Raw genomic sequence first — 25,188 nt, forward strand, 5'->3', positions numbered from 1 at the left:
TATATATCAATTGTACCTCAGTAAAGTTGATGACGGATGTGCTGGAAGCATCTGGCGCTGGAGACCGGCCTGGCCGGGCAGCGGTGGCCAGGAGCGCCATGCTGCAGGACTCGCCCTTCTTCCAGCAGTACGAGCTGGACCTGCGGGAGCCCGCGCTCGGCCAGGGCAGCTTCTCCGTGTGTCGCCGCTGTCGCCAGCGCCAGAGTGGCCAGGAGTTCGCGGTCAAGATCCTCAGCCGCAGGCTGGAGGAGAACACGCAGCGAGAAGTGGCCGCCCTGCGGCTTTGCCGGTCGCACCCAAACGTGGTGAAGTTGCATGACGTGCATCACGACCAGCTGCACACGTACGTACCTGGTTCTGGAGCTGCTGCGGGGCGGGGAGCTGCTGGAGCACATCCGCAAGAAGCGGCACTTCAGCGAGTCCGAAGCGAGCCAGATCCTGCGCAGCCTCGTGTCGGCAGTGAGCTTCATGCACGAGGAGGCGGGCGTGGTGCATCGGGACCTCAAGCCCGAGAACATTCTGGACGCCGATGACACGCCCGGAGCCCCCGTGAAGATCATCGACTTCGAGTTCGCGCGGCTGCGCCCGCAGAGCCCCGCGGGGCCCATGCAGACGCCCTGCTTCACGCTGCGGTATGCAGCTCCCGAGCTGTTGGCGCAGCAGGGCTACGACGAGTCCTGCGACCTCTGGAGCCTCGGTGTCATTCTGTACATGATGCTGTCGGGGCAGGTCCCCTTCCAGGGGGCCTCAGGCCAGGGTGGGCAGAGCCAGGCGGCAGAGATCACGTGCAAGATCCGCGAGGGGCGCTTCTCTCTTGACGGGGTGGCCTGGCAGGGCGTGTCTGAGGAAGCCAAGGAGCTGGTCCGAGGGCTCCTGACGGTGGACCCCGCCAAGCGGCTGAAGCTCGAGGCGCTGCGGGGCAGCTCATGGCTGCAGGACGGCAGCGCCCGCTCCTCGCCCCCGCTCCGGACACCCGACGGCTGGAGTCCTCGGGGCCAGCTGTGCGCTCCGGGCTCGACGCCACTTTCAGGGCCTTCAACCCGGGCAAGCGCGAGGGCTTCTTCCTGAAGAGCGTGGAGAACGCGCCGCCGGCCAAGCGGCGGAAACAGAAGCTGCGGAGCGCCGCCACCTCCCGCCGCGTCTCCCGCGAGCCCGCCGCCCCGGGCAGGGCCCCCGCCGCCAAGGGAGCCCCCAGACGAGCCACGGCCCCATGCCGCCCTCCTAGCCAGCCCCCTCCACAGCGACCCCTCCTTCCCCCCATAGGGGCTGTGACCCGGGAGCCTCGGTATCGGCCCCGCCCCATCCCCAGGGATTGCCCTTCCCTCCCCTTCCCCCCCCCCCACTCCCAGACAGAGCAGAAGTATTCTTATAAGCAGAGAATTTTTTATGTCTTACCAGATAGAGTTAGAGATGCAGGGAGGGAGGGGCCTCTGCCAAGACCGTGCCTCATCTGGCAGAAGGCACTTCTCCCCCAGGGGGCTGCTCCACCCGAAGGGCTCCTCCCCCGTTTCTCCATTCTCCGCACTGAGTTGCCACGGGGAGAAACTGGGACCTCTCCCCTGCCCTCCCCTGAGGCCCTGCTCTTGGGAGGGAGCGCCCCTCTAGCTGTCACTTTATGGACTGTCTGTGCAATTACGTCCACCAAAGACCTGTGCTGGGGGGGGGGGGGGGTTCAAGGAGAGGCCTCTGAAGCATTTCTGCCTCACTTTATGTCACCTGCTTCTCCCCTGTTGGGGGCAAAGGAAGGAAGTAGGCGACCCCTATAAGGGGAGGCCCCTTCCCCCCCCTCCCAACCCCCTTGGCACAGCTGCCTCTGGCTGGGGGCAGGGCCTTGAGGGTCTGGGCTGGGCATCCACAGTCACTGCCTCAGCCCTTCCAGGCTGTGCCTTTGACTTTAAAAGTCCATCCAGTAAAAAACAAAACAACAACAACAACAAAAAACCTGTGAGATAGTGACCTAAGCTGATTTTTGTCAATAAAGTGTCAATTCGGGTCAATAAGAGAATTACTGTCTTTTGAAGGTAGCAACATCTATTACAATATTTAAAAGTTTGAAAAATGTCCTTTGATCTAGCAATTCAGTTTTTGGAAATCTTTTATGAAGAAATAAAAACATCAGTGCGCAAGTTTATATGTATAAAGATGTTTATTGCAGCAGTCTCTGAAGGGCCAAAAAAACGGAAACAATATGAATGCCCAACAATAGGGAAAAATGGTATCTTAAATTATGAGCGCTCAAGTCGATTCTCTTTTTTCTTTTGAAAGATTTTATTTTATTTTATATTTATTATCTTTATTTCAATATCATTTAATTGTAAGTTTATATAATTTATATAATTTTATTTTAAAAAAATTTTTATTTATATTTTTCACAAAATTTTAGCCTTTATTTTACTAAAAACTTTATATATAAACATTTCTTTTTTTATTTTATTTTATTATGTTATGTTAGTCACCATACTACTGTATCATTAGTTTTTGATGTAGTATTCCATGATTCATTGTTTTCTTAGTTAACACAGTGTATTATTAGTTTTAGGGGTAGAATTTAGTGATTCATGAGTTACATATAACACCGTTGCTCACTACATCAAGTGCCCTCCTTAATGCCCATCATCTAGTTACCCCATCCCCCACCCACCGCCCCTCCAGCAGCCCTTAGTTTGTTTCCTATAGTTAAGAGTCTCTTATGGTTTGCCTCCCTCTCTGTTTGTATCTTATTTTATTTTTCTTTCTCTTCCCCTATGTTCATCTGTTTTGTTTCTTAATTTCCACATATGAGTGAAATCATAAGGTATTTGTCTTTCTCTGACTGACTTACTTCACTTAGCATAATACCCTTAGTTCCACCCATGTCATTGCAAATGGTAAGATTTCATTCTTTTGATGGCTGAATAATATTGCATTATCTATCTATCTATCTATATCTATATCTATATCTGTATCTATATCTATATATCTGTATCTATATATCTCACATCTTCTTTATTCATTCATCTGTCAATGAACATCTGGGCTCTTTCCATAATTTGAATATTGTGGACATTGCTACTATAAACATTGGGGTGCGTGTATTTGTATCCTTTGGATAAATACCTAGAAGTGCAATTTCTGGGTTGTAGGATAGTTGTATTTTTAACTTTTTTTTTTTAAAGATTTTATTTATTTATTTGAGAGAGTGAGACTGAGAGAGAGTACATGAGAGGGGGGAGGGTCAGAGGGAGAAGCAGGCTCCTCGCTGAGCAGGGAGCCCGATGCGGGACTCGATCCCGGGACTCCAGGATCATGACCTGAGCCGAAGGCAGTTGTTTAACCAACTGAGCCACCCAGGCGCCCGTATTTTTTTTTTTTATTCTTATGTTAATCCCCATACATTACATCATTAGTTTTAGATGAAGTGTTCCGTGATTCATTGTTTGTGCACAACACCCAGTGCTCCATGCAGAATGTGCCCTCCTCAATACCCACCACCAGGCTAACCCATCCTCCCACCCCCCTCCCCTCTAGAACCCTGTTTGTTTTTCAGAGTCCATCATCTCTCATGGTTTGTCTACCCCTCCGATTTCCCCCGCTTCATTCTTCCCCTCCCGCTACCTTCTTCTTCTTCTTTTTTTTTTTCTTAACATATATTGCATTATTTGTTTCAGAGGTACAGATCTGAGAGTCAACAGTCTTGCACAATTCACAGCGCTTACCAGAGCACATACCCTCCCCAGTGTCTATCACCCAGTCACCCCATCCCTCCCACCCCACCCCCCACTCCAACAACACTCAGTTTGTTTCCTGCGATTAAGAATTCCTCATATCAGTGAGATCATATGATACATGTCTTTCTCTTTTTGACTTATTTCACTCAACATAATACCCTCCAGTTCCATCCACGTCATTGCAAATGGCAAGATTTCATTCCTTTTGATGGCTGCATAATATTCCATTGTATATATATATACCACATTTTCTTTATCCATTCATCTGTCGATGGACATCTTGGCTCTTTCCACAGTTTGGCTATTGTGGACATTGCTGCTATAAACATCAGGGTGCACGTATCCCTTCAGATCCCTACATTTGTATCTTTGGGGTAAATACCCAGTAGTGCAATTGCTGGGTCGTATGGTAGCTCTATTTTCAACTTTTTGAGGAACCTCCATACAGTTTTCCAGAGTGCTGCACCAGCTTGCATTCCCACCAACAGTGTAGGAGGGTTCCCCTTCCTCCACATCCCCGCCAACATCTGTTGTTTCCTGACTTGTTAATTTTAGCCATTCTGACTGGTGTGAGGTGGTATCTCATTGAGGTTTTGATTTGGATTTCCCTGATGCCGAGCGATATTGAGCACTTTTTCATGTGTCTGTTGGCCATTTGGATGTCTTCTTTGGAAAAATGTCTGTTCATGTCTTCTGCCCATTTCTTGACTGGATTCTTTGTTCTTTGGGTGTTGAGTTTGATGAGTTCTTTATAGATTTTGGATACTAGCCCTTTATCTGATATGTCATTTGCAAATATCTTCTCCCATTCTGTCGGTTGTCTTTTGGTTTTGTTGACTGTTTCCTTTGCTTTGCAAAAGCTTTTTATCTTGATGAAGTCCCAATAGTTCATTTTTGCCCTTGCTTCCCTTGCCTTTGGCGATGTTTCTAGGAAGAAGTTGCTTCGGCTGAGGTCAAAGAGGTTGCTGCCTGTGTTCTCCTTTAGGATTTTGATGGACTCCTGTCTCACATTGAGGTCTTTCAACCATTTGGAGTCTATTTTTGTGTGTGGTGTAAGGAAATGGTCCAGTTTCATTCTTCTGCATGTGGCTATCCAATTTTCCCAACACCATTTGTTGAAGAGACTGTCTTTGTTCCATTGGACATTCTTTCCTGCTTTGTCGAAGATTAGTTGACCATAGACAGGCGCCCGTATTTTTAACTTTTTGAGGAACCTCCATACTGTTTTCTAGAGTGGCTGCATCAGTTTGCATTCCCACCAACAGTGTAAGAGGGTTCCCCTTTCTCTGCATCCTCGCCAACATCTGTTGTTTCCTGAGTTGTTAACTTTAGCCATTCTGACCAGTGTGAGGTGGTATCTCATTGTGATTTTGATTTGTATTTCCCTGATGCCGAGTGATGTTCAGCACTTTTTCATGTGTCTGTTGGCCATCTATATGTCTTCTTTGGAGAAATGTCTGTTCATGTCTTCTGCCCATTTCTTGACTGGATTCTTTGTTTTTCTGGGTGTTGAGTTTGATAAGTTCTTTATAGATTTTGGATACTAGCCCTTTATCTGATATGTAATTTGCAGATATTAAAGATTTTATTTTTAAGTAATCTTTACACCCAACATGGGGCTTGAATCACAATCCTGAGACTGAGTGACATGTTTCACTGACTGAACCGGCCAGGTACCCCTCAAGTAGATTCTTAAAGATTTGTATTAATTACCTGAATTAAATACCATGAGATGTTGTTAATAAGAAAGGCAAACTAAAGAGTAAAGTGCACACCCCAAACTCTCTCCACATATACATTTGAATGGATAGGAAGAATGGAGTCAATATTCGTTGCTGTGAGGGCTGGTTTGGGGATAATGGTGTTAGAATCAGAGATGGGTAGCTTTTAAAAATTGTACCCCTGAAACAAATAATACATTACATGTTAATTAATTGAATTTAAATTTTAAAAAATCCAAAAAATATACATACATTTTTTCCACTGTCCCCCTCATTTTTCCCCTTGGCATGAGCACATGCTGCTTTAATAATTTTTTTTAAAGATTTATTTATTTATTTGGGTGGGGAGGGGCAAAGGGAGGGAGAGAGAGAATCTCAAGCAGACTCCCTGCTGAGTGCAGAGCCCCACGTGGGGGTTGATTCCATGACCCATGAGATCATGACCTGAGCCAAAACCAAGAGTTGGATGCTCAACTGACTGAGCCACCCAGGTGCCCCTGCTTTAATAATTTTTGAAGCAGAATTTTGAAGAAAACATTTTATCAACACATATTAGTCAGTTTCCCTCCCTCTCAAAGTAAAAACAAAATAACAAAAGGAAATGCTATCACAGAAAAGCAGTGCAGTAAAAAGCAGGGATTTCAGGCCCACACAGATTTTCATTCAAGCTCAGGCTCCAGCATTAATGATCTGAGTGGTTTGAATGAATTCCTTAAACTTGCAGATTCTCAAATTCATTATTTTAAAATGGAATAATAATATGTAACTTTTGTACTTGATGTGAAGATTAAAGGAGATAACATTTATGAAGGACCAAGCCTAGGAAATGTCCCAATGATATCTGTTTCTTTGCTGTGTTAAGTAGCTTTTGCAGGGCCATCCTTGAATGACAAGCCTTGTCACAGTCTGAGTTTTGATCTAAGCTGTCTTCTCTGCCCTTCCTCCTCCATGTCTCCAAATCTTTCCTCACCTACCAAGATACAGCTCAAATGTTGCTATCTCTGAAAAGTCTTCCCTGACCTCCTTAGGGAGCATTAATGGCTCTTTGTCCTGGTTCCCATGCTGCCATGTCTGTGCCCCCTTTATATGACACCATGCTGAATGCAGTTAGTTAATTATGTGCTTATATCTTTTGTATCAAGATGGTGAGGTACCTGCAGTTCAGAACCATGAGACCTTCAACTTTGCATCCTCGCTTTCTTGTTCTTAGGCAAACGTTCTCTGATTTCAATTTCTTTAATTAATACAGAAAACAACAAATACTTATTGATCAGCTACTCTCTTCCAGACACTGTTCTAACGGCTCACTATTGTACCGGGAAGATTGAGCAAAAGGCAAAATTCTTGCCTCATGGAGCTTACATTCTATTGGGGCTGGAGCAAAAAAGGAACAAAACATATAAACAAGTTTTAACACTGTGTTAAAATATGTGTGAAATGGAGGGAAAAAATGCAGCAGCCCAAAGCAGATAAGAAATGGTGGGCCAGAGGGAACGACTTTAAGTCGATTTTGAGTGCTCAAAAAGTTCTCACTGGGAAGGCGATCTCTGAGAAAAGACTTCTAGAAGTGAGGGGACAAGCCATGTGGCTGTCCTTGGAAGGGTATTTCAGGCAGAAGGAAGAGTAAATGCAAGGCTCTGTGGAAAGAATGTGACTAGAGCGTTTAAGGAAGAGAAGGATCCCAAATGGGTGGAGTGATGGAATTAGTAGTAGAAGAGATGAGAAGCAGGTAGCTTAGGTGAGATCTTAATCATTGTTAGGAAATTTAAAAAATACAGTTTTGCTCAGAATGAGATGGAAAGTAGCAGAAGGAATTGATCCGGTTCAAGTTATATTTTAATTGAAGGACTTTTTCTGCTCAGCAGTTCTGTAAAGTGCAAGATGTAAATTCCCTCAAGCACTGATGTCATGGTAGGAACCCTGGGATTGAAGACAGAGGAGTGATACTGTGGACTGTGCCATCAGGGTGTCGCAGGGAGCACTGAGTTGGAGGTGACACAAACCTGGCTGGAGTTCCCACTCATCCTTTACCAACAATCCTATCTTAGGCATGATGCTGGTAAGCCTCCCCAAACCTCAGTTTCTTCACTTGTCATATGAAGGAAATAATGTCTGATCATCTTGCTTCAATCATACTGTGATTGTGAGTTTACAGTGAGATAACAATATGAAGAGAACATAAAAGAAAAATACTCTGCAGGTGCAAGAGATTCTTGATCCTCAGAAACAAGGGTGCCTCCTGGCTGCAGAGAGGGGTTTTATTAGAGGGTAGGAAGACAAAGTAACAGAATGTAGAAAGAGGAAACATATTTTAAAGCAAATGGAAAATCTTCAAAATCTCTGTATATTCTTAGAGGTCGTGGACAGTTACTTCTTAGTAGTGAATCAAATCCAGGACTGATTTGGCATCTGTTTTTGTTTTGTTTTGTTTTGTTTTTTCCCAGTATGGAAGAGTGATTTCAAATTGTACAACAAACAGGTGAATATAAAGACAGACAAACTCTGATAGGACATGTCTCTCAAAAAAAAAGTAGTGTACTGATTATTGTAGCTACAGGAAATATATTTCCTAGGCACAAACAAAGTACCCAGAATCTGAAAAGGGATTTTTGGGTCACATTTGTTGGGGAGAAGCAGTCTGTATGTCAGATGCTGAACAGAATAGAAATCTGGCGTAATTTTGGTTAAGAGGATGTGATATTTGAAATTAGCAGAGTCTCCAAATGATCACCAATGTAAAAAGGCCACCTGTGGAATGGGAGAAAATATTTGCAAATCCTATATCTGATAAAGTGTTAATATCCAACATGTATAAGGAACTCATATAGCTCAATAGCAAAAACAAAACAAAATGAAACAAGTAATCTGATTTTAAAAATGGGCAAAGGACTTGAATAGATATTTTTCCAAAGTAGCTACACAAATGTCAAACAGGTATATGAGAAAGTACTCAACATCAGTATTTATCAAGGAAATGCAAATCAAAATCACAATATCACCTCACACCTGTTAGAAAGGCTATTATCAAAAGATAAAAGAAAACAAGTACTGACAAGAACATGGAAAGGGGCGCCTGGGTGGCTCAGTCGTTAAGCGTCTGCCTTCGGCTCAGGTCATGATCCCAGGGTCCTGGGATTGAGCCCCTCGTCGGGCTCCCTGCTTGGCGGGAAGCCTGCTTCTCCCTCTGCGACTCCCCCTGCTTGTGTTCCCTCTCTCGCTGTGTCTCTCTCTTCAAATAAATAAATAAAATCTTTAAAAAAAAAAAAAGAACATGGAAAAAAGGTAACTCTTGTGCACTGTTGATGGGAATGCAAACTGGTGCAGCCACTCTGGAAAACAGTATGCAGGTTCCTCAAAAAATTAAAAGTAGAAATACCATATGATCTAGCAATCTCACTTTTGGGTATATATCCCAAGGAAATGAAATCACTATCTTGAAAAGATACGTATACTCCCATGTTCACTGCAACATTATTTACAATAGCCTAGACATGGAAACAATTTAAGTGTCTATTGATGAATTAATGGATAGAGAAATGTAATACACACACACACACACACACAGAGGAATATTATTCAGCCTAAAAAAAGAAAATCCTGCCATTTACAACCATATGGATGAATCTTGAGAGTGTTAAGCTAAATGAAATAAGTCAGGCAGAAAAAGACAAGTACTGTATGATCTCACTTATATGTGGAATCTAAAAAATGGAACTCAGAGAAACAGAGTAGTTTGATGGTTGCCATGGGCAGAAGGTGGTGGGGGAAATAGGTGAAGGTTGTCAAAGAATACAAACTTGCTGTTACAAGATCGGTACATTCTGGGGATGTAAGGTGCAGCATGGTGGCTGTAGTTAGCAATACTGTATCTTGGACTTGTAAGTTGCTAAGAGAGTATATCTTAAAAATTTTTACTCCTTGGGGCACCTGGGTGGCTCAGTCGTTGAGCATCTGCCTTCAGCTTTGGGTCATGATCCCGGGGTCCTGGGATCGAGCCCCGCATCGGGCTCCCTGCTCCGCGGGGAGCCTGCTTTTCCCTCTCCCACTCCCCCTGCTTGTGTTCCTGTCTCTCTCTCTGTCAAATAAATAAATAAAATATTTAAAAAAAAATTTTTACTGCAAAAAAATGGTAAATATGTGAGTGATAGATGTGTTAAATAACCTTATTCTTATGATCATTTTGCACATGTATAACAAATCATCATGTTTATACCTTAAAACTACATATATTATATGTCAATTATATCACAGTAAAAAAAAAGAAGAAATTGGCACAATCTCTGGAAAATGCAGAAGGTGGGTTGTCTGAATTTATTGTAGAGAATAACGTGTATTTTTGGTATTTTGTAGGTGTTCACTCTTTGTTTAGTTATCTATATTATTAAAGGTTCTTTGTGTCGCATGCAGACATATTCTGGCTACTAAAATAGGAAACAAGACAAACAAAAGATTTATTGAAACACTGGTGTTTCTTTCAGAGTCAGAGTGCTTAGGAAAGGCCAGACGCAGGACAGCTGTTGAGAACCCAGTAGCAGAAGTACAGACATCCTTTATTCTAGAGCACTGCCATAATTATCATCATGCTCCATGATTTCAGTCTGGTCTTACTGGCCACACAAATAATTCTGGGAGAATCTTTCTGGCTCAGCTGGGTCAGGTTATACAGGGGTTCCATCTTCTAAGACCAAGTTGGCAAGTACGGTAGCAATAGCTACCAGGCCCTGCCTCTGTGTAAGGGGTGGTAGAGCAAATTAAGAGCTCCGTGGGACTTTTCCAGGACTCTCCCATCCCCGGCACTCTGCTATTCTGTAGGAATAATGAAGATTCTCTGGAACAAGTAATAAGCTTGTTTATTTGAAAAATGGTTGGTTTTTAGTTTACCTAGCGAGGAGAGTGGGCTCAGATGTATTTGAAAGACTTTCCAAAAAGAACATATGAAGCTTTGAACTCTGAAACTTCATATATTTTTATGGGTTAAGAGTTTGTTCTTTGGAGTCAGGTTCAAATTCCCTTTCTGTCATTTCCTAATTCTGTGACTTTGGATGTGTTACTTTATCTGGGCATTAGCTTCCTTATTTTGAACCATTCTTTGGTTTTTCTGGCTAATAATAACTTTTGTATATTTTATTTTTTTTTGGCATAATTAAAAACTTTAAATATGCTCAGGAAAGTTACTACTGCTACCAATAAAAATCTTCTCAGTTCCCTAGGATATGTGACCCCTAAGGAGACACATTTATTCTGATTTCTAGAGGTAAGAATGCAGTCAGGATGTTCAAAATAAGTTGGGTTTGGCTGAGCCAGGTCCTGAATCCTGAGAACTTGCTTGGAGCTCCTTTTGGGGCCTCTGTTCTGGAGGACTCATAAAGCAGAACTGGAAAAGCAGGATTGGCTGCCCTTAGGTTATTCTGGAGCCTTGTGGGTGTGTCCTTAGAAACACAAGCCAGATAGAGGGAAACAATTACCAACTGGAGAGGGTTTAAGAAAAATACAGAGTTTTTAATCTTTTCTCTAACATTTTTATGCCTTTGCACTTTAAAATGCTAGATGATTTATAATGAAATCAACTATAATACATATTTGATGAAATAAGCAACAACAATAAAAATGAAAATGCAAGGTATATGTGGCAAGAATCAGTGACAAGGATGAGGGGAGGATGCACACAGGTTAACCTTAGGGATAAAATGAGTAATCAGTTTTACTTTGAGTTTCTGGATAGGCAGGAAAAAAAAATAAAAGAATAGACCATGCTACATAAATCTTACAATGAGAAAAGAAGAAGCAGTTTTTAGGGAAGGCAAATTTTTTCTTTCTCTAAATTCAGCAAGAAACTTTTCCCATAAGACATCCGGGAGTGGATATTAAGTAATGTCACACCCAACTGCAGTTTTGCTCATCAGCAGCATGAGGATTTCCTGTTAAATGTATTTATTAGCCCCACCCCATCCCAAAATGTATTTATTCTCAGGTTCTTCTCTTGGAATTTCTGACTCAGCAACTCTAAACATGTGATCTAGTGGGTCCACAGTACATTTTTTCTTTATTCAAAACACGTAATTAGAAATTAAGAATTCGTGAAGTGCTTTCCCAATTTTTACTTGACAATAGACTGGTGAGGTTCATCAGATTTTTTTTCTAATACAAGAAAAGAAATGTAGGGGCGCCTGGGTGGCTCAGTTGGTTAAGCAACTGTCTTCGGCTCAGGTCATGGTCCTGGAGTCCCAGGATCGAGTCCCGCATCGGGCTCCCTGCTCAGCAGGGAGTCTGCTTCTCCCTCTGACCCTCCCCCCTCTTGTGCTCTGTCTCTAAAATAAATAAATAAAATCTTTTAAAAAAAAAGAAAAGAAATGTATACCTTAAGACATCTAGTGACTTAAGACACTAGGGGACTTAAATCCCTGGGATTTATTTCAAGTGATGCTGGACAATAGGAAATAAGAGTTTAAGTCTATTAACATGAGGAAATTGTACCAATGTGATTGAGCAGAGGTTGGGAGGGTCTCAGATTGATTAAGTGTCCAACTATTGGATGAGTTGCTTTTGAGACCTTGCCCCTCTCTGTTAATCATCTGAGAATGTGTGTGCAAGTTCACCTTCTTTGTAAAGCCCTTTTAGTACCCACCCCCTCCTCCAGGCATGTCCCTTACCTCCTTTCAAGGCATGTCCAAGGCACTTTTATACATAACTCTATCATTTCCCTCCACAGTCCTGGGGGACACAGTGCTAAGTGATAGCCCAGACTATCACTATCAACTGCTCAATGGCTGGACATCATTATTTATCTTGAGAGTACTGGCAGAATCTGACACATAGTAGGTACAGATCAAATAAGCACTACGTCTGCCTTCAGCTCAGGTCATGATCCCAGGAGAGCCCTGCATCAGGCTCCCTGCTCTGCGGGAAGCCTGTTTCTCCCTCTCCCACTCCCCCTGCTTGTGTTCCCTTTCTCGCTGTGTCTCTCTCTGTCAAATAAATAAATAAAATCTTTTTTAAAAAATAAATAAGCACTAAAGGGATATGTAAGAAAGGGGCATGTGTTATAGGAGAAAGGTGGGATATCTAGATATCTATCTGTTTATATGTCTGTCTTAATTTAGGAAATACCTAGAACTTTGGCCACATATCTGTACTGGAGAAATAGGCATTGCTGTGGTCATTTAATTCTAAAGTGGTGACTTGCTTTTGATTTGCTGCGGCAATTATCATACATGTGAAACTTTTAAAGCTACTTATTAAATGCACAGTCACTAGGGTTTAAAGAGATACTTCTGATCAAACCATTCAAAATTTCATCTTTGCCTTAGAGGCTTCCTTCTCTCTAGACCAATTTTTTTATATCCCTAAATTGAGCCATTCCTCACTGACCATTAGAACATCTACAATTGGTTCATGAATTCACTCAAAGTTTTTTTATATGGAATAAAAAAAAAATTCTGGCATTAAGATCTGAACAATTAAGTTCCCGAGATTTTTAACATTAATAAGGAGTAGAGTGAAACTCAAGGAGGCCAAGTGACCTTCACAGGATCACACAACCAATAGCAGACAAGTTAGAATTTGAACTTCTTTCCTCTCTATGTCTTTCACTCTTTCTACTCCTTCATGGCACCTTGTCTGTTGGACATGTCTGTCTCATTGACAGACAACTGTTAGTATAGCACTCTAAAGATTCAGCGTGTGGGTACCAATGGGTGGAGATGTGTACCAGGAGCCTGAATGAACCAGCTAAGGGTTGGGACACTTGCAACAAGAGGTAAGTTGTTCTCTGAGAAGATGGAAATGGAAAATGCAAACCTAAGTGAATGTTCTTAGAAGCTTAGTTGGATTTGGGGTGAGAGTCAGACGTGTCTGGGTTGGGCATTTCTTGATTCCAAAGCCCAAAACTGATTTCTGTCTTTAGAAGCTTATGGAAAAGAGTGGGCTATGTTCCTGGGTAATATGATAGTAACCTGCTCAGCTTACGTTAATAACACCCGGGTTATAAAATGAAGGCAGTAGGGAAGAGGAGCATTCCCAGATCAGATATGAAATAGAAGTTAGGAAAGACCATGCTTCTTGGAGATGCATGTAAGGTAACTCAGTTAACCAAAGGGGTAGTGTTTTGTTTCTATGGGCACCTGAAAGGCATGTGTAAGATCACATAGCTTGCTCACTCTTTTCAACTGCCTCCTTCTACACTGTTCTTTGTTCTCCACTAGCACTACTGCTTAGTGATAGAATGCACACTCTGGAATCAAGCTGCCTAAGTTCAAATCCTTCCCTCTTCTCTTACTAACTTGCCAACGTTAGTGACTTGGTCACATTCCTTACTTACAAAATTAAAGAAGAATACCCATTTTTCATAGTGATGTTAGAATGAAATTAGGTACTACATATACAGCACTTAGCTTAATGCTTAAAACAGAATATGTACTCAGTTCATGCTAGCTACTGATATAATAATTACATTCCCAGCTATATCATTTCTGTTCTTATATTTCAATATCCGTTCTCAGGAGAGAATAGAATAAGGAAATAGTGGGTGTTTCTGAGTACTCAAACCATATTGTTTGTAGTTACCCCTTATTTGTGGTTTTGCTTTCCACAGTTCCAGTTACCCACAGTCAACTGAGGTCTGGAAACAGATGATCCTCTTTCTGACATGATGTCAGAACATCAGTAGTAGCCTAATGCTGTATCACAGTGCCTGTGTAGTCCACGTCACTTCATCTCATCATGGAGACGTTTTATTGTCTCACATCATCGTAAGAAGAGGAAAGGTGAGGACAGTATAGTAAGATATTCTGAGAAAGAGACCACATTTGCATAACTTTTATTAGAGTAGATTATTAAAATTCTCCTATTTTATTATTAGTTATTGTTCATTTCTAACTGTGCCTAATTTGTAAATTAAACTTTATTATAGGTATGTATGTATAAGAAAAAGCAATGTATATAAGGGATTCGTACTATCCACAGTGTCAGGCATCCACTGGCATCTTGGAACGTATCCCTCCCAGGTAAGGGGGGGGAACTACTATAAATCCAACTCCGTGGGATTAGAGAGCTTGTTAGTCTTTTCTCCTGGAATTAGGTTCAGCAAATCTCACTCTTCTCATGAGTAACTAATTGCACAATTGCATGGGCTCTTCTACTTAAGTGAACACAATCCCCTCATGTCATAGGTGCCAAGAACACAAAGCAAGTGAGCAGTGTTGTGGCAGGACCAGGTCCCCTAACTCCCAGTGCTTACGTGTTTCAACCCACAGTTTGCCTCCTCTCTTAAGATAATCTGATTAGGTTGGTGACTTTATGATGATAAAGAAAAAATACATGTATTTAAAATTAATTTTAAGAAACTGCAGTAAAAATGAAAAAATACACCTTTTCTGCTTATAGGTAGGCACAGGGGTGCCCAAATTAATCAAATAAAATAATGCAGACCCCCCTTTTTTGTTCAATATGCTATTATTTTACTTGTAAATTATAAGTTAAAATCACCTGGGGAAGTCACTTTGCTGAATGTTCTCCTTCTTTATCATCAAATTCCATAAATCCTCTTGAAAAGAAAAAAAAGAGAAAAAATGAATTATAACTGAGATTGAACAAGAATGTTAGAATGATCACTAGGATGTCTTATAATGTTTGAGCCACAATTTTGTTCTGCAGATTTTCCTATGTCATAAGTTAATAAGATGCAAGACTTTCATAACAGTTTGTAGTTGCAAGCTATTTATGCACAATTATCTCTTTGAATCTGCCAGCAAATCTATTCATTAACTGTCTATTCATACATAAACTGCATAAGACAGATATTCTGGTATATTTGTTTAGTAATATATCCCCAGCATCTGGCATATAGTATAAATTAATAAATGTTTGAATTAAATAAATAATAAATAAATGGATAAATGAATGAATTTTTATTTCTTCTTACAAATGAAGAAACTTCTAAAGCTCAAAGAGATTAAACAACCTGTCTAAATCACATAGCTGGTAAACTGCAAAGCAAAGTCTAAAACTGAGATGTCTAGAATCAGGAATTAATCCTAGAAGCACTATACTGTTGAAGGATAGGGTACACAGTAGCTGCTGGAAAGGTAAAATGATTAAAATGTGGCCTGTGAGAAGTTTATAGTCTAGTGGAGAAAATAGACACAATCAGATACAAGTAATTTAAAACAATGAACAAGTAATTTAAAACAATGAGGGGAGAAAAAAAATTGATTGAAGGTTCCTACAAAGCATTAGGAAATCTGGAGTGTGAATACCTGCAGTGTGTAATCATAGGGGTCTTCACAGAACTTGTCTTTGAATTGCACTTTAGAAATGATTAAACTTGCTAGGCGGACAAGTCTACCTAGCAAGGCCTTGCTTGCAGAGAGAAGAGCCATGTACAAAGATGTTGGGGGTTTATACAAACATGACCAGTTCTGAAACAAATCATTTGGTATTGGGGGCATCAGGTGTTTGACTTCAGGAGTGAGATACGTGATTAATAGATACACAGGCTTCAGGAAAGAACATTTAACTTCAGCCAAATGCATTTGTTCTGATTTTGAAGGCTATGGAAATTTACAAAAGGGTTTCAAGCATGGCAGTAATAGAACCCAACTTGTGTTTTTGTTATATAACTCTAATAGTAAGTAGAGGATGGTTTGGAGGGAGGACAGACAGAAACAGTGGAACTAATCATAAATCTAATAAAAAGAGCTCAGGAAGGAGGTGATGAAAAAACTCTACTAGGCCAGCTAGTCAGTGAAGTTGAAGAAAAGCATTGATACAGGAAAAAAATTAGAGGTAGAATATTCAGCAATTTGAGGAAGGTGTTGACAAGCAGAAAAGATCCAAGAAGACCCTGAGGTTTCTGGATTCTGGTGGGTGGGGATGTGATTCCTGAAATAAGGAACATGGGAGGAGGAACAGGTTTGTGGGGTGATGGGTTTGGGTTTAGACCAGTTAAATTTCAGGTATTGGTGGAAAATGTAGGTGTAATTTTCTAGCAAACAGTTAATCATTTCAGTCTGAAGCTCAGTAAAAAGAACACAATAGACACCTGATTTTGGAAGTCATTGGGTCATGAGTCAAATAAAAAGAATGAGAAAGAATGGTTAGAGGTAGGGAGAGAACAAGGAAAATGTCATGTCATGGAAATTCAGCAGGTGAGGGGAAATTCACAAGGATTGGAGCCTTCTTGAGGGGTCAGAGGATTTAAGAATATGTATATTTTTTCAGAACAATGGTGACCAGAATCCAGTTTACACAGCTCTGAAGTAATCCAGAGTGGAGGAGGTGAGCTCTTCTATTCAATGTCCTGAAAGCACATATCTAGCATTTATTATGTGCCTGACACAGTACTTAGGTATCAGATATATTGGAGTAAATAAAGGAAATTCTCATCTTTATGAAATTCCCTCATTCCTGTCATTCTCTCTAATCAAATTTTGTCTTTTAAGGCTCAAATTGCATCTCATCCTTGTTATAAACACTCCCCTAAACATCCTGGTGTCAGTAGACAGCTCCATTCTCCAGAAATTACCTGTGATGTTTTACTGACATTTATCTTAGTTAGCATGTTAGTCATCACGGCATTTGCTGTGTCATCTTACCATAAGGACTGCAAATCTTTGAGAAGGGATTTACATTCTAGATTTATCCTTCACAATTTCTGCCCCAACTTTGTATACACTAAGTGCTTAGAAACACTTCTTGATGGTCTCCTCCCATTCCCTATCCCCATTATATTTATGGTCTTCCCTTGGACAGAGAAAGGACAGCTAGATTTTTCCCTTGAGCAAGGACTGCTGTGTCTTGCTACAAAGATCCCTCAGGATTTCTCAGTCAAATTGCAGTAATGGGTTTTAGATCTGATCTCTAAGATACCTTTCCTTAATTAATCAATTCAACTATTTGCTGAGTGTCTCATTCAATCTATAAGGTACTGTGCTAGAGCCATGAGCTAGATAGACCTGATCCCTACTTTCACATAGCTGCATGACTACAAATAAATAGAGATGGTGATATATGTTATAACGACACTATGATAAGGTAAAGTAAGAGAGAAGAACTAGGGAATGAGAGAAGATAGTGTGAATAAGAGTGGTCATAGAACTGTTTTCTGAGGAGGTGACTTTTAGATGAGCTGTGAGACAAAGCACTAGCCACAAGAGAAGGAAAGAACATTTTAGGAAATGTAAGCAAGGGCAGAGAGCCTGAGATGGTTTTAAGCTCCAGAAACAGAAAGAACATTGTTTACTAATGAGGAAAAAAGGAAATGGTTGAAGTCGAAGTGCCATTCCCGAATCCAGAGTGGACAGCAGTTGTCTTGTATTTCAGATAATGAGCTTTCAGGGTTAACAGAGGGAAAAAAAAAAAGTGTTATTTTATGTCTGGGGAATTCTCAAAGGAAGGAATAAAAAGAAATATTATTGCTTCAACTCCTTGCATTGCTATTGTTGTGCTTTGTAACAATGTGAGTTCAACTGGAGTGTAATGTGTACTTTGTACATAATGGGTATTACTCTTGCTTCCTTGTCAGCTTCCTCCTTGTTTACATTAACAATCACTGAAACTCAACAGTTGCAAAAGCAACACCAATAGGAAAAATAACCATACAAAAATAAACATCTGAGTTTCAATAATTTGTGCATGAAGATGGCATGCAGAATCCTGCCCATCACATGATGATATATTGATTTAAGCAAATCAGAGATTACAACATGGCCCCTGATTACTTCTCTATCGAAGTGTTTCTTAATGTTTTTAGTCATAGACCCCGGGGGAGAATCTAAAAAAAAGTCAGAAGCATTTCCCTAAAAAAAAAAAAAAAAATGCTAAGATGCACATTTACACAAAATATGAATAAAAATTTAAAGGATATGTGGACCTTTAAGGGGAAGCCATGTAGTGCAGAGCATCTAATCAAAGGCTTTCAAAATTGTTGGGATATCAGAATCACCAGCAAGCTTGTTAAAAAGCATACCCTTAGCTTTGTCCTAGGAAGACACAAGATGAGATGAAGGAAACTTCATTTTGTACAAATTCTCCAGGGTTTCTAGACCACACTTTGTCAAACTGGGCTTTGGGGTCTATGAAGGAGAGAATTAGAGACAGAGGCTCAGTGAAGTGGAGATTGAAAGCACCTGGAAATTCAGAACAAATTGGATCTTGGAGAGCTGAAAGTAGGGAGCTTACGGTGGGTTGAATGAAAACAGAGTGAAGTAGAAGTGAAAATCAGAGCTGTGTAGATTGGAGTAAGATGTGTTAGGTGTTGGGCACAGGGGGGCTTGGAAGGAGGTAGAGAACCCTGGGAAGATTCTGGGCTGTATGCTCTGCCACCATGGCAATCCCTCATGATCAACACTCATATGAGAGGTTCTCTAGATTGTCTCTAAAGAGATATCAGCTACTGTCTCTGCTAACCCTCTTGAGTTTCTCAAACTAGAAAATAAAGGCAGGACTCATCACACCTCTCCCTAGTGCACACATCACTACTCACCACCTTCACCAAAGAATTACAGTGCCTGCACTGGGTGGGTCCTTTATTCTTTTAACTTTACAGATGAGAAAACTGAGGCACTCAGAGAAGGAGGGCCTTGCTCAGGGTCACCCAGTCAAGTAGCACACGTGGGGAGACCAGAACCTGGCCTTCTGTTCCCTGGTCCGGTGCTCTTCCTCCTTCCTACTTGATCCGGAGATAAAAAATTATGGAACCACTTGTTGGGAATATGCACACTCCAAAAGAATTTAGGGAAATTCACTCAGATGCAAATATATCTTAAGGTAGGGCAATACTTTTCAACTCAAATAATATATTGTCATGCACAGTTTTGTTTCTTATTCATTTTAATACAATGTGTTCATTACTGACAGCGAACCAGACAAAAGCAAGGTTTGTCTCAGGGCTTACGTGCTCCTAGTTATGGAGCGGAGGATGAACTCCACTGCATTCTCAATGATCTCTGTGCCCAAGAGGTTTAGGAATTTTAGGAATTCTTGCTCTGGGTTTTTGTCTGAGTCATCTGGCTTGTGATCTGGTTTGTCATCTGAAAAACAGAACAGAATCTCAGGTGATTCTCAGCAATAAGAAAGGGAAGAGTCTTGTTAATTATACAGCCTGGTACAGTTATATTTATTGAACATTTAATGCCTGCCCTGACAAAGTCTTCACATGCATCATCTCGCTTATTCCTAAAAACAGCATATATCAATACTTACTTAGACATGGGTTTCCTTTCTGATTGAGAAAACTGAAGCTCATGGAAGTTAAGTAACTTGTCCAGAGTTAAAAATGCCAGTGCCAGGATTGAAATATAGAATGCCCCCCACCTTTTAAAAAAGATTTATTTATTTATCTTAGAGAGAGAGTGCGAGAGTGAGTGGAGGGAAGGGCAGAAGGAGAGAGTCTTTAGCAGACTCCCCACTGAGCGAGGAGCCAGACACGGGACTCAATTCCATGAGCCTGAGATCATGACTTGAGACGAAATCAAGAGTCAGCCACTTAATGGACTGAGCCACCCCGGCACCCCCAGAATGCCCATTTTAATGTATTTTTCTCCATGCAATCCCTGACCTGTTGTAATGATAATAATGATGACATAATAATGGGTAGCATTTGTTACACATAGACCTATGACAGATGATCTGCATGCATGGTCACATCATTTTATTCTCACAGCAGCACTATGAAGTAGGCAAAAGTATTATCTCAAGCTAAAGGTCAAGAAGTTGAAGTTGAGAGAAGTTTAGGAGCTAGTGCAAAGCACAGAGTTAGTGAGTGGCCAAAATAGAGTTCAATCCCATGTCGGACTGGTATTAAAATCTGGATCCAAAAGCACTCAGTGCTGAACTGCATAGCCTTGTTCCCCACCCTCCCCACAATGGAAATACCTCTGTTTCTTTATATTCTCTAATTTTTCTACAGCAAACTTAGACTACTTATAAAATACAAGATATCAACAACAACAAAAATGAGCTGTATGGCCTTTGACAGAAAAGTTATGATCTAACCACAAGTATGTTATAAGATTGAAAGTAGTATAATAAGAATGATGGCAAGGAGAAATTCTATCACTTGTACATCATTTGGTAGTTCTGTAAATAATGACTTTACAAGTGCCATGTGATTTTACCCTTGACCATTCTTATAGGGTATGCAGTTCTTAGCTCACTGGACTAAGAAACTGAAAAGATTAAGTGACTTGCAGGGGTCTCACAAATAGTAAGAGAGGATGGAGTTCTCATACAGGAATTCAGTAAAGTGGCAGGATATAAAATCAGTGCACAGAAATCAGTGGCATTCCTATACACCAACAACAAGACAGAAGAAAGAGAAATTAAGGAGTTGATCCCATTTACAATTGCACCCAAAACCATAAGATACCTAGGAATAAATCTAACCAAAGAGGCAAAGGATCTGTACTCAGAAAACTATAAAATACTCATGAAAGAAATTGAGGAAGACACAAAGAAATGGAAAAACGTTCCATGCTCATGGATTGGAAGAACAAATATTGTGAAGATGTCAATGCTACCTAGAGCAATCTACACATTCAATGCAATCCCCATCAAAATACCATCCACTTTTTTCAAAGAAATGGAACAAATAATCCTAAAATTTGTATGGAACCAGAAAAGACCCCGCATAGCCAGAGGAATATTGAAAAAGAAAAGCAAAGCTGGCGGCACCACAATTCCGGACTTCCAGCTCTATTACAAAGCTGTCATCATCAAGACAGTATGGTATTGGCACAAAAACAGACACATAGATCAATGGAACAGAATAGAGAGCCCAGAAATGGACCCTCAACTCTATGGTCAACTAATCTTTGACAAAGCAGGAATGTCCAATGGAAAAAAGACAGTCTCTTCAACAAACGGTGTTGGGAAAATTGGACAGCCACATGCAGAAGAATGAAACTGGACCATTTCCTTACAGCACACACAAAAATAGACTCAAAATGGTTGAAAGACCTAAATGTGAGACAGGAGTCCATCAAAATCCTAAGGGAGAACACAGGCAACAATCTCTTTGACTTCAGCCAAAGCAACTTCTTCCTAGAAACATCGCCAAAGGCAAGGGAAGCAAGAGCAAAAATGAACTATTGGGACTTCATCAAGATAAAAAGCTTTTGCAAAGCAAAGGAAACAGTCAACAAAACCAAAAGACAACGGACAGAATGGGAGAAGATATTTGCAAATGACATATCAGATAAAGGGCTAGTATCCAAAATCTATAAAGAACTTATCAAACTCAACACCCAAAGAACAAAGAATCCAGTCAAGAAATGGGCAGAAGACATGAACAGACATTTTTCCCGAGAAGACATCCAAATGGCCAACAGACACATGAAAAAGTGCTCAACATCGCTCAGCATCAGGGAAATCCAAATCAAAACCTCAATGAGATACCACCTCACACCAGTCAGAATGGCTAAAATTAACAAGTCACGAAATGACAGATGTTGGCGGGGATGTGGAGGAAGGGTAACCCTCCTACACTGTTGGTGGGAATGCAAGCTGGTGCAGTCACTCTGGAAAAAAGTATGGAGGTTCCTCAAGAAGTTGAAAATAGAGCTACCATACGACCCAGCAATTGTACTACTGGGTATTTACCCCAAAGATACAAATGTAGGGATCCGAAGGGGTATGTGCACCCCGATGTTTATAGCAGCAATGTCCACAATAGCCAAACTGTGGAAAGAGCCAAGATGTCCATCGACAGATGAATGGATAAAGAAGAGGTGGTATATATATACAATGGAATATTATGGAGCCATCAAAAGGAATGAGATCTTGCCATTTGCAACGACGTGGATGGAACTGGAGGATATTATGCTGAGCGAAATAAGTCAATCAGAGAAAGACATGTATCATATGACCTCACTGATATGAGGAATTCTTAATCGCAGGAAACAAACTGAGGGTTGCTGGAGTGGGGGGTGGGGTGGGAGGGATGGGGTGACTGGGTGATAGACACTGGGGAGGGTATGTGCTCTGGTAAGCGCTGAGTTGTGTAAGACTGTTGAATCTCAGATCTGTACCTCTGAAACAAATAATGTAATATATGTTAAGGAAAAAAAAAGAAGATAGCAGGAGGGGAAGAATGAAGGGGGGAAATCGGAGGGGGGGACGAACCATGAGAGACGATGGACTCTGAAAAACAAACTGAGGGTTCTAGAGGGGAGGGGGGTGGGGGGATGGGTTAACCTGGTGGTGGGTATTGAGGAGGGCACGTTCTGCATGGAGCACTGGGTGTTATATGCAAACAATGAATCATGGAACACTTCATCTAAAACTAATGATGTAATGTGTTGCCAGATTTGGTAAATAAAAATATAGGATACCCAAATAAAGTTAAATGTCAGATAAACAACAAATACTTTTTTGTGTGTAAGAATGACCATGCAATATTTAGGTCATACTTAAACTAAAAAATTACTCATTGTTTATCTGAAATTCAAATTTAACTGGGTATCCTGTATTTCCTTTGCCAACCCCACCACAAGTTTTAACTCAAAAAGTCCCAACATCTAAACCTTGTTCCCCATGACTCTGAATGAAGGAGATGTAACTAGCTTTTTGTGTGGAGGCTATCAAAAATTATGTTAGAAGCCTCGTATCTATATTATGTCCTAAAATGGAAACTCTTAGTCAAAAAATATGGCTTTCAAATCTGCAAGCATTTGTTGTTTACCAAACAACAACACAAGATTTGTTCCTTTAGCTGTTGGTGTTTTCGTTCAGCAAGTATTTTTTGAGCCTACCATGATGTGCATAGCATATGCTAAGAGTTAAGGTATGAATGAACATATATAGACATGATCCTTACATGGAGTGCAGGGCCACCACAGTGACCAGAATTGCTGTGTTTTCATCACAGGAAGAAGGAAAGAGAATGGAAATTTGTGATGTGCCTGTTGAGCAGGTACTGGGATATTGTATTACTGGGATATTGATTAAAGCATGACATGCTTTAATCTTTATTTAGTTCAGTGAAGATATCACGGTTTTATAGAAAACAGGTGCTCAGAGAAATTAAATGACTCACCTAACATCACACCTCTAGAATCTGGCTGAGCCAAGGTTTGAGCCTAAATTGTTTTAACTCCACAGAGCACATTATTTACATGATATAGTACTATCTTCAAGCAGTTTTCCCCTGAAGACATTTACCAGGTACAAAACAGCAATTTCTTGCATGAAAAGTAAGTTCCCTTTTCCTATGTTGCTATATGCATACTTGCATAACAAGTTAATTTTACTGACCTTTTATTTTAATATGACACTAAATGCTAGCTTTTTATTATACAAAGAGCTCTGGTTTGGAATATGTGTGAAGATTGGATATTTGGCTCCAGCCCTTGGACCATAGCTATATTAAGAGGTTTCAGAGTATGGTGGACCATATGTTTTGGAGTCCTATATACCTGAGTTTGATTCCTGTCTTCAGCAAAAAAATCCACCTGGTGAAGTTGATTGTTACTGCATTTTATAGATGAAGAAACTGAGGTTCAAAGCAATGGACTGATTTAACCAGTTTCAGAGTTCATGAGAGACAGAGCTGGGGACTGGTCCTTAGAATATAAATCTCATCTTTCGCTTTACTGTAGCAATGACTCCGGATGTTGACGGTCACGGTGGTGTCTGAGGCCATCTCTGTGGCGGTTCCATTAGGGTACCTGCCTCTATGTTCTGCTGGTGCACAGTGGCTGGCTAGTAGTGTTGAGTTCTGCCAGGTTACATTTAGAACATTTCAAAAGGCTCTGTTACTAAACTATTTGCACTGGCTGTTTTCTGACCTATCCTTCTGAATAAAGACAAGTCAAGAGCTCACCACCTTCTGCAGGCCAAAAATAAGTTAAGGGGAATCTTACAAGCTGTGTTGTGGTCCTCTATGTGCTTGGGACAGACACGAAAGAAGTAGGCGCTTAGTCATAATGGACAGAATCGAAGGACCTGGGGTTTCAGTCCCAGGTATGCCTCTTCTACCTGTGTCTTTGCCCAAGTGACTTTCCTTCTGCAAGCTTTGTTTGTTAACCTGCTGAGAGGGAAATGATAAAACTTTGAATGTTTACTTAAGAGGATTATTATGAGACTCAAATGAGATAATACGTGATAACAGTAACAGTTACTATTTACTGGGTGCTTATTAAGGACCGGACTTTTGTCTCTTGTTCAATTTTATTCAATTTTCATGATAACTTTATGAGAAAGTTAACTACTGATATTCCCTTTAACATGTGAGGCCCAGAGAAGTGAAATAACATGCCTGAAGTCACATTCCTGATCAGTGTAGAGCTAGGCCTAGGAGTCTTATTCCAGGGTGTATATTCTTTTTTTTTAATATATTTTTTAAAGATTTTATTTATTTATTTGACACACAGAGAGAGATAGTGAGAGAGAGAGAGAGAGATCACAAGCAGGGGGAGCGGCAGGCAGAGGGAGAGGGAGAAGCAGGCTCCCCGCAGAGCAAGGAGCCCCATGTGGGGCTCGATCCCAGGACTCTGGAATCATGATCTGAGCTGAAGGCAGCGGCTTAACCAACTGAGCCACCCAGGCACCCCTCCAGGTATATATTCTTTACCTTTAAACATTATTAGTTAGAATCATCAAAAAATAAATCTCCCCCCCCGCTGTCAAGAAATTTATAATATAATAGTGTCACTGTATTACATGAATATATAAGAAAAAAGATCATCCCGAACTTCATACACTCACTGAGGATAGAGGCTGTAACTGAAGCACGTTAGAATGAAAATCCTACTTTCTTTTTGTTA

At 40.9% G+C, this 25,188-nt stretch overlaps 2 protein-coding genes across 6 annotated transcripts in view; one reads left to right on the plus strand and one right to left on the minus strand.

Annotated features, from left to right (window-relative positions):
* The first annotated feature begins 29 nt into the window (after positions 1-29).
* On the plus strand, positions 30-1,402 carry LOC123854369 (ribosomal protein S6 kinase alpha-4-like). Its single transcript, XM_064596936.1, is given in 4 exon segments — positions 30-341; positions 343-976; positions 979-1,285; positions 1,399-1,402. Coding segments are annotated over 4 exon segments (1,257 nt in total).
* Positions 1,403-9,870: 8,468 nt separating this feature from the next.
* Positions 9,871-25,188, minus strand: part of CUNH5orf46 (chromosome unknown C5orf46 homolog) — a 139,639-nt gene continuing 124,321 nt past the window's right edge. For 3 of the 5 annotated variants that reach the window (XR_010413060.1, XR_010413059.1, XR_010413061.1), the window contains one exon: positions 19,320-19,455. Coding sequence is in view for 1 of the 5 variants with exons in the window: in XM_064596126.1 (XP_064452196.1) it covers positions 14,921-14,969; positions 19,320-19,455 (185 nt within the window). In the remaining 4 variants the exon portion in view is untranslated. Of the gene's footprint in view, positions 10,858-14,911; positions 14,970-19,319; positions 19,456-25,188 lie in introns of those variants that run through there. The other 2 variants (XM_064596126.1, XR_010413062.1) reach the window with 2 other exon arrangements.

This window comes from Mirounga angustirostris, unplaced genomic scaffold (genome assembly GCF_029215605.1).
Source record: "Mirounga angustirostris isolate CCGP_5_RB_7025 unplaced genomic scaffold, mMirAng1.0.hap1 SCAF_7, whole genome shotgun sequence".
Taxonomy (NCBI): domain Eukaryota; kingdom Metazoa; phylum Chordata; class Mammalia; order Carnivora; family Phocidae; genus Mirounga; species Mirounga angustirostris.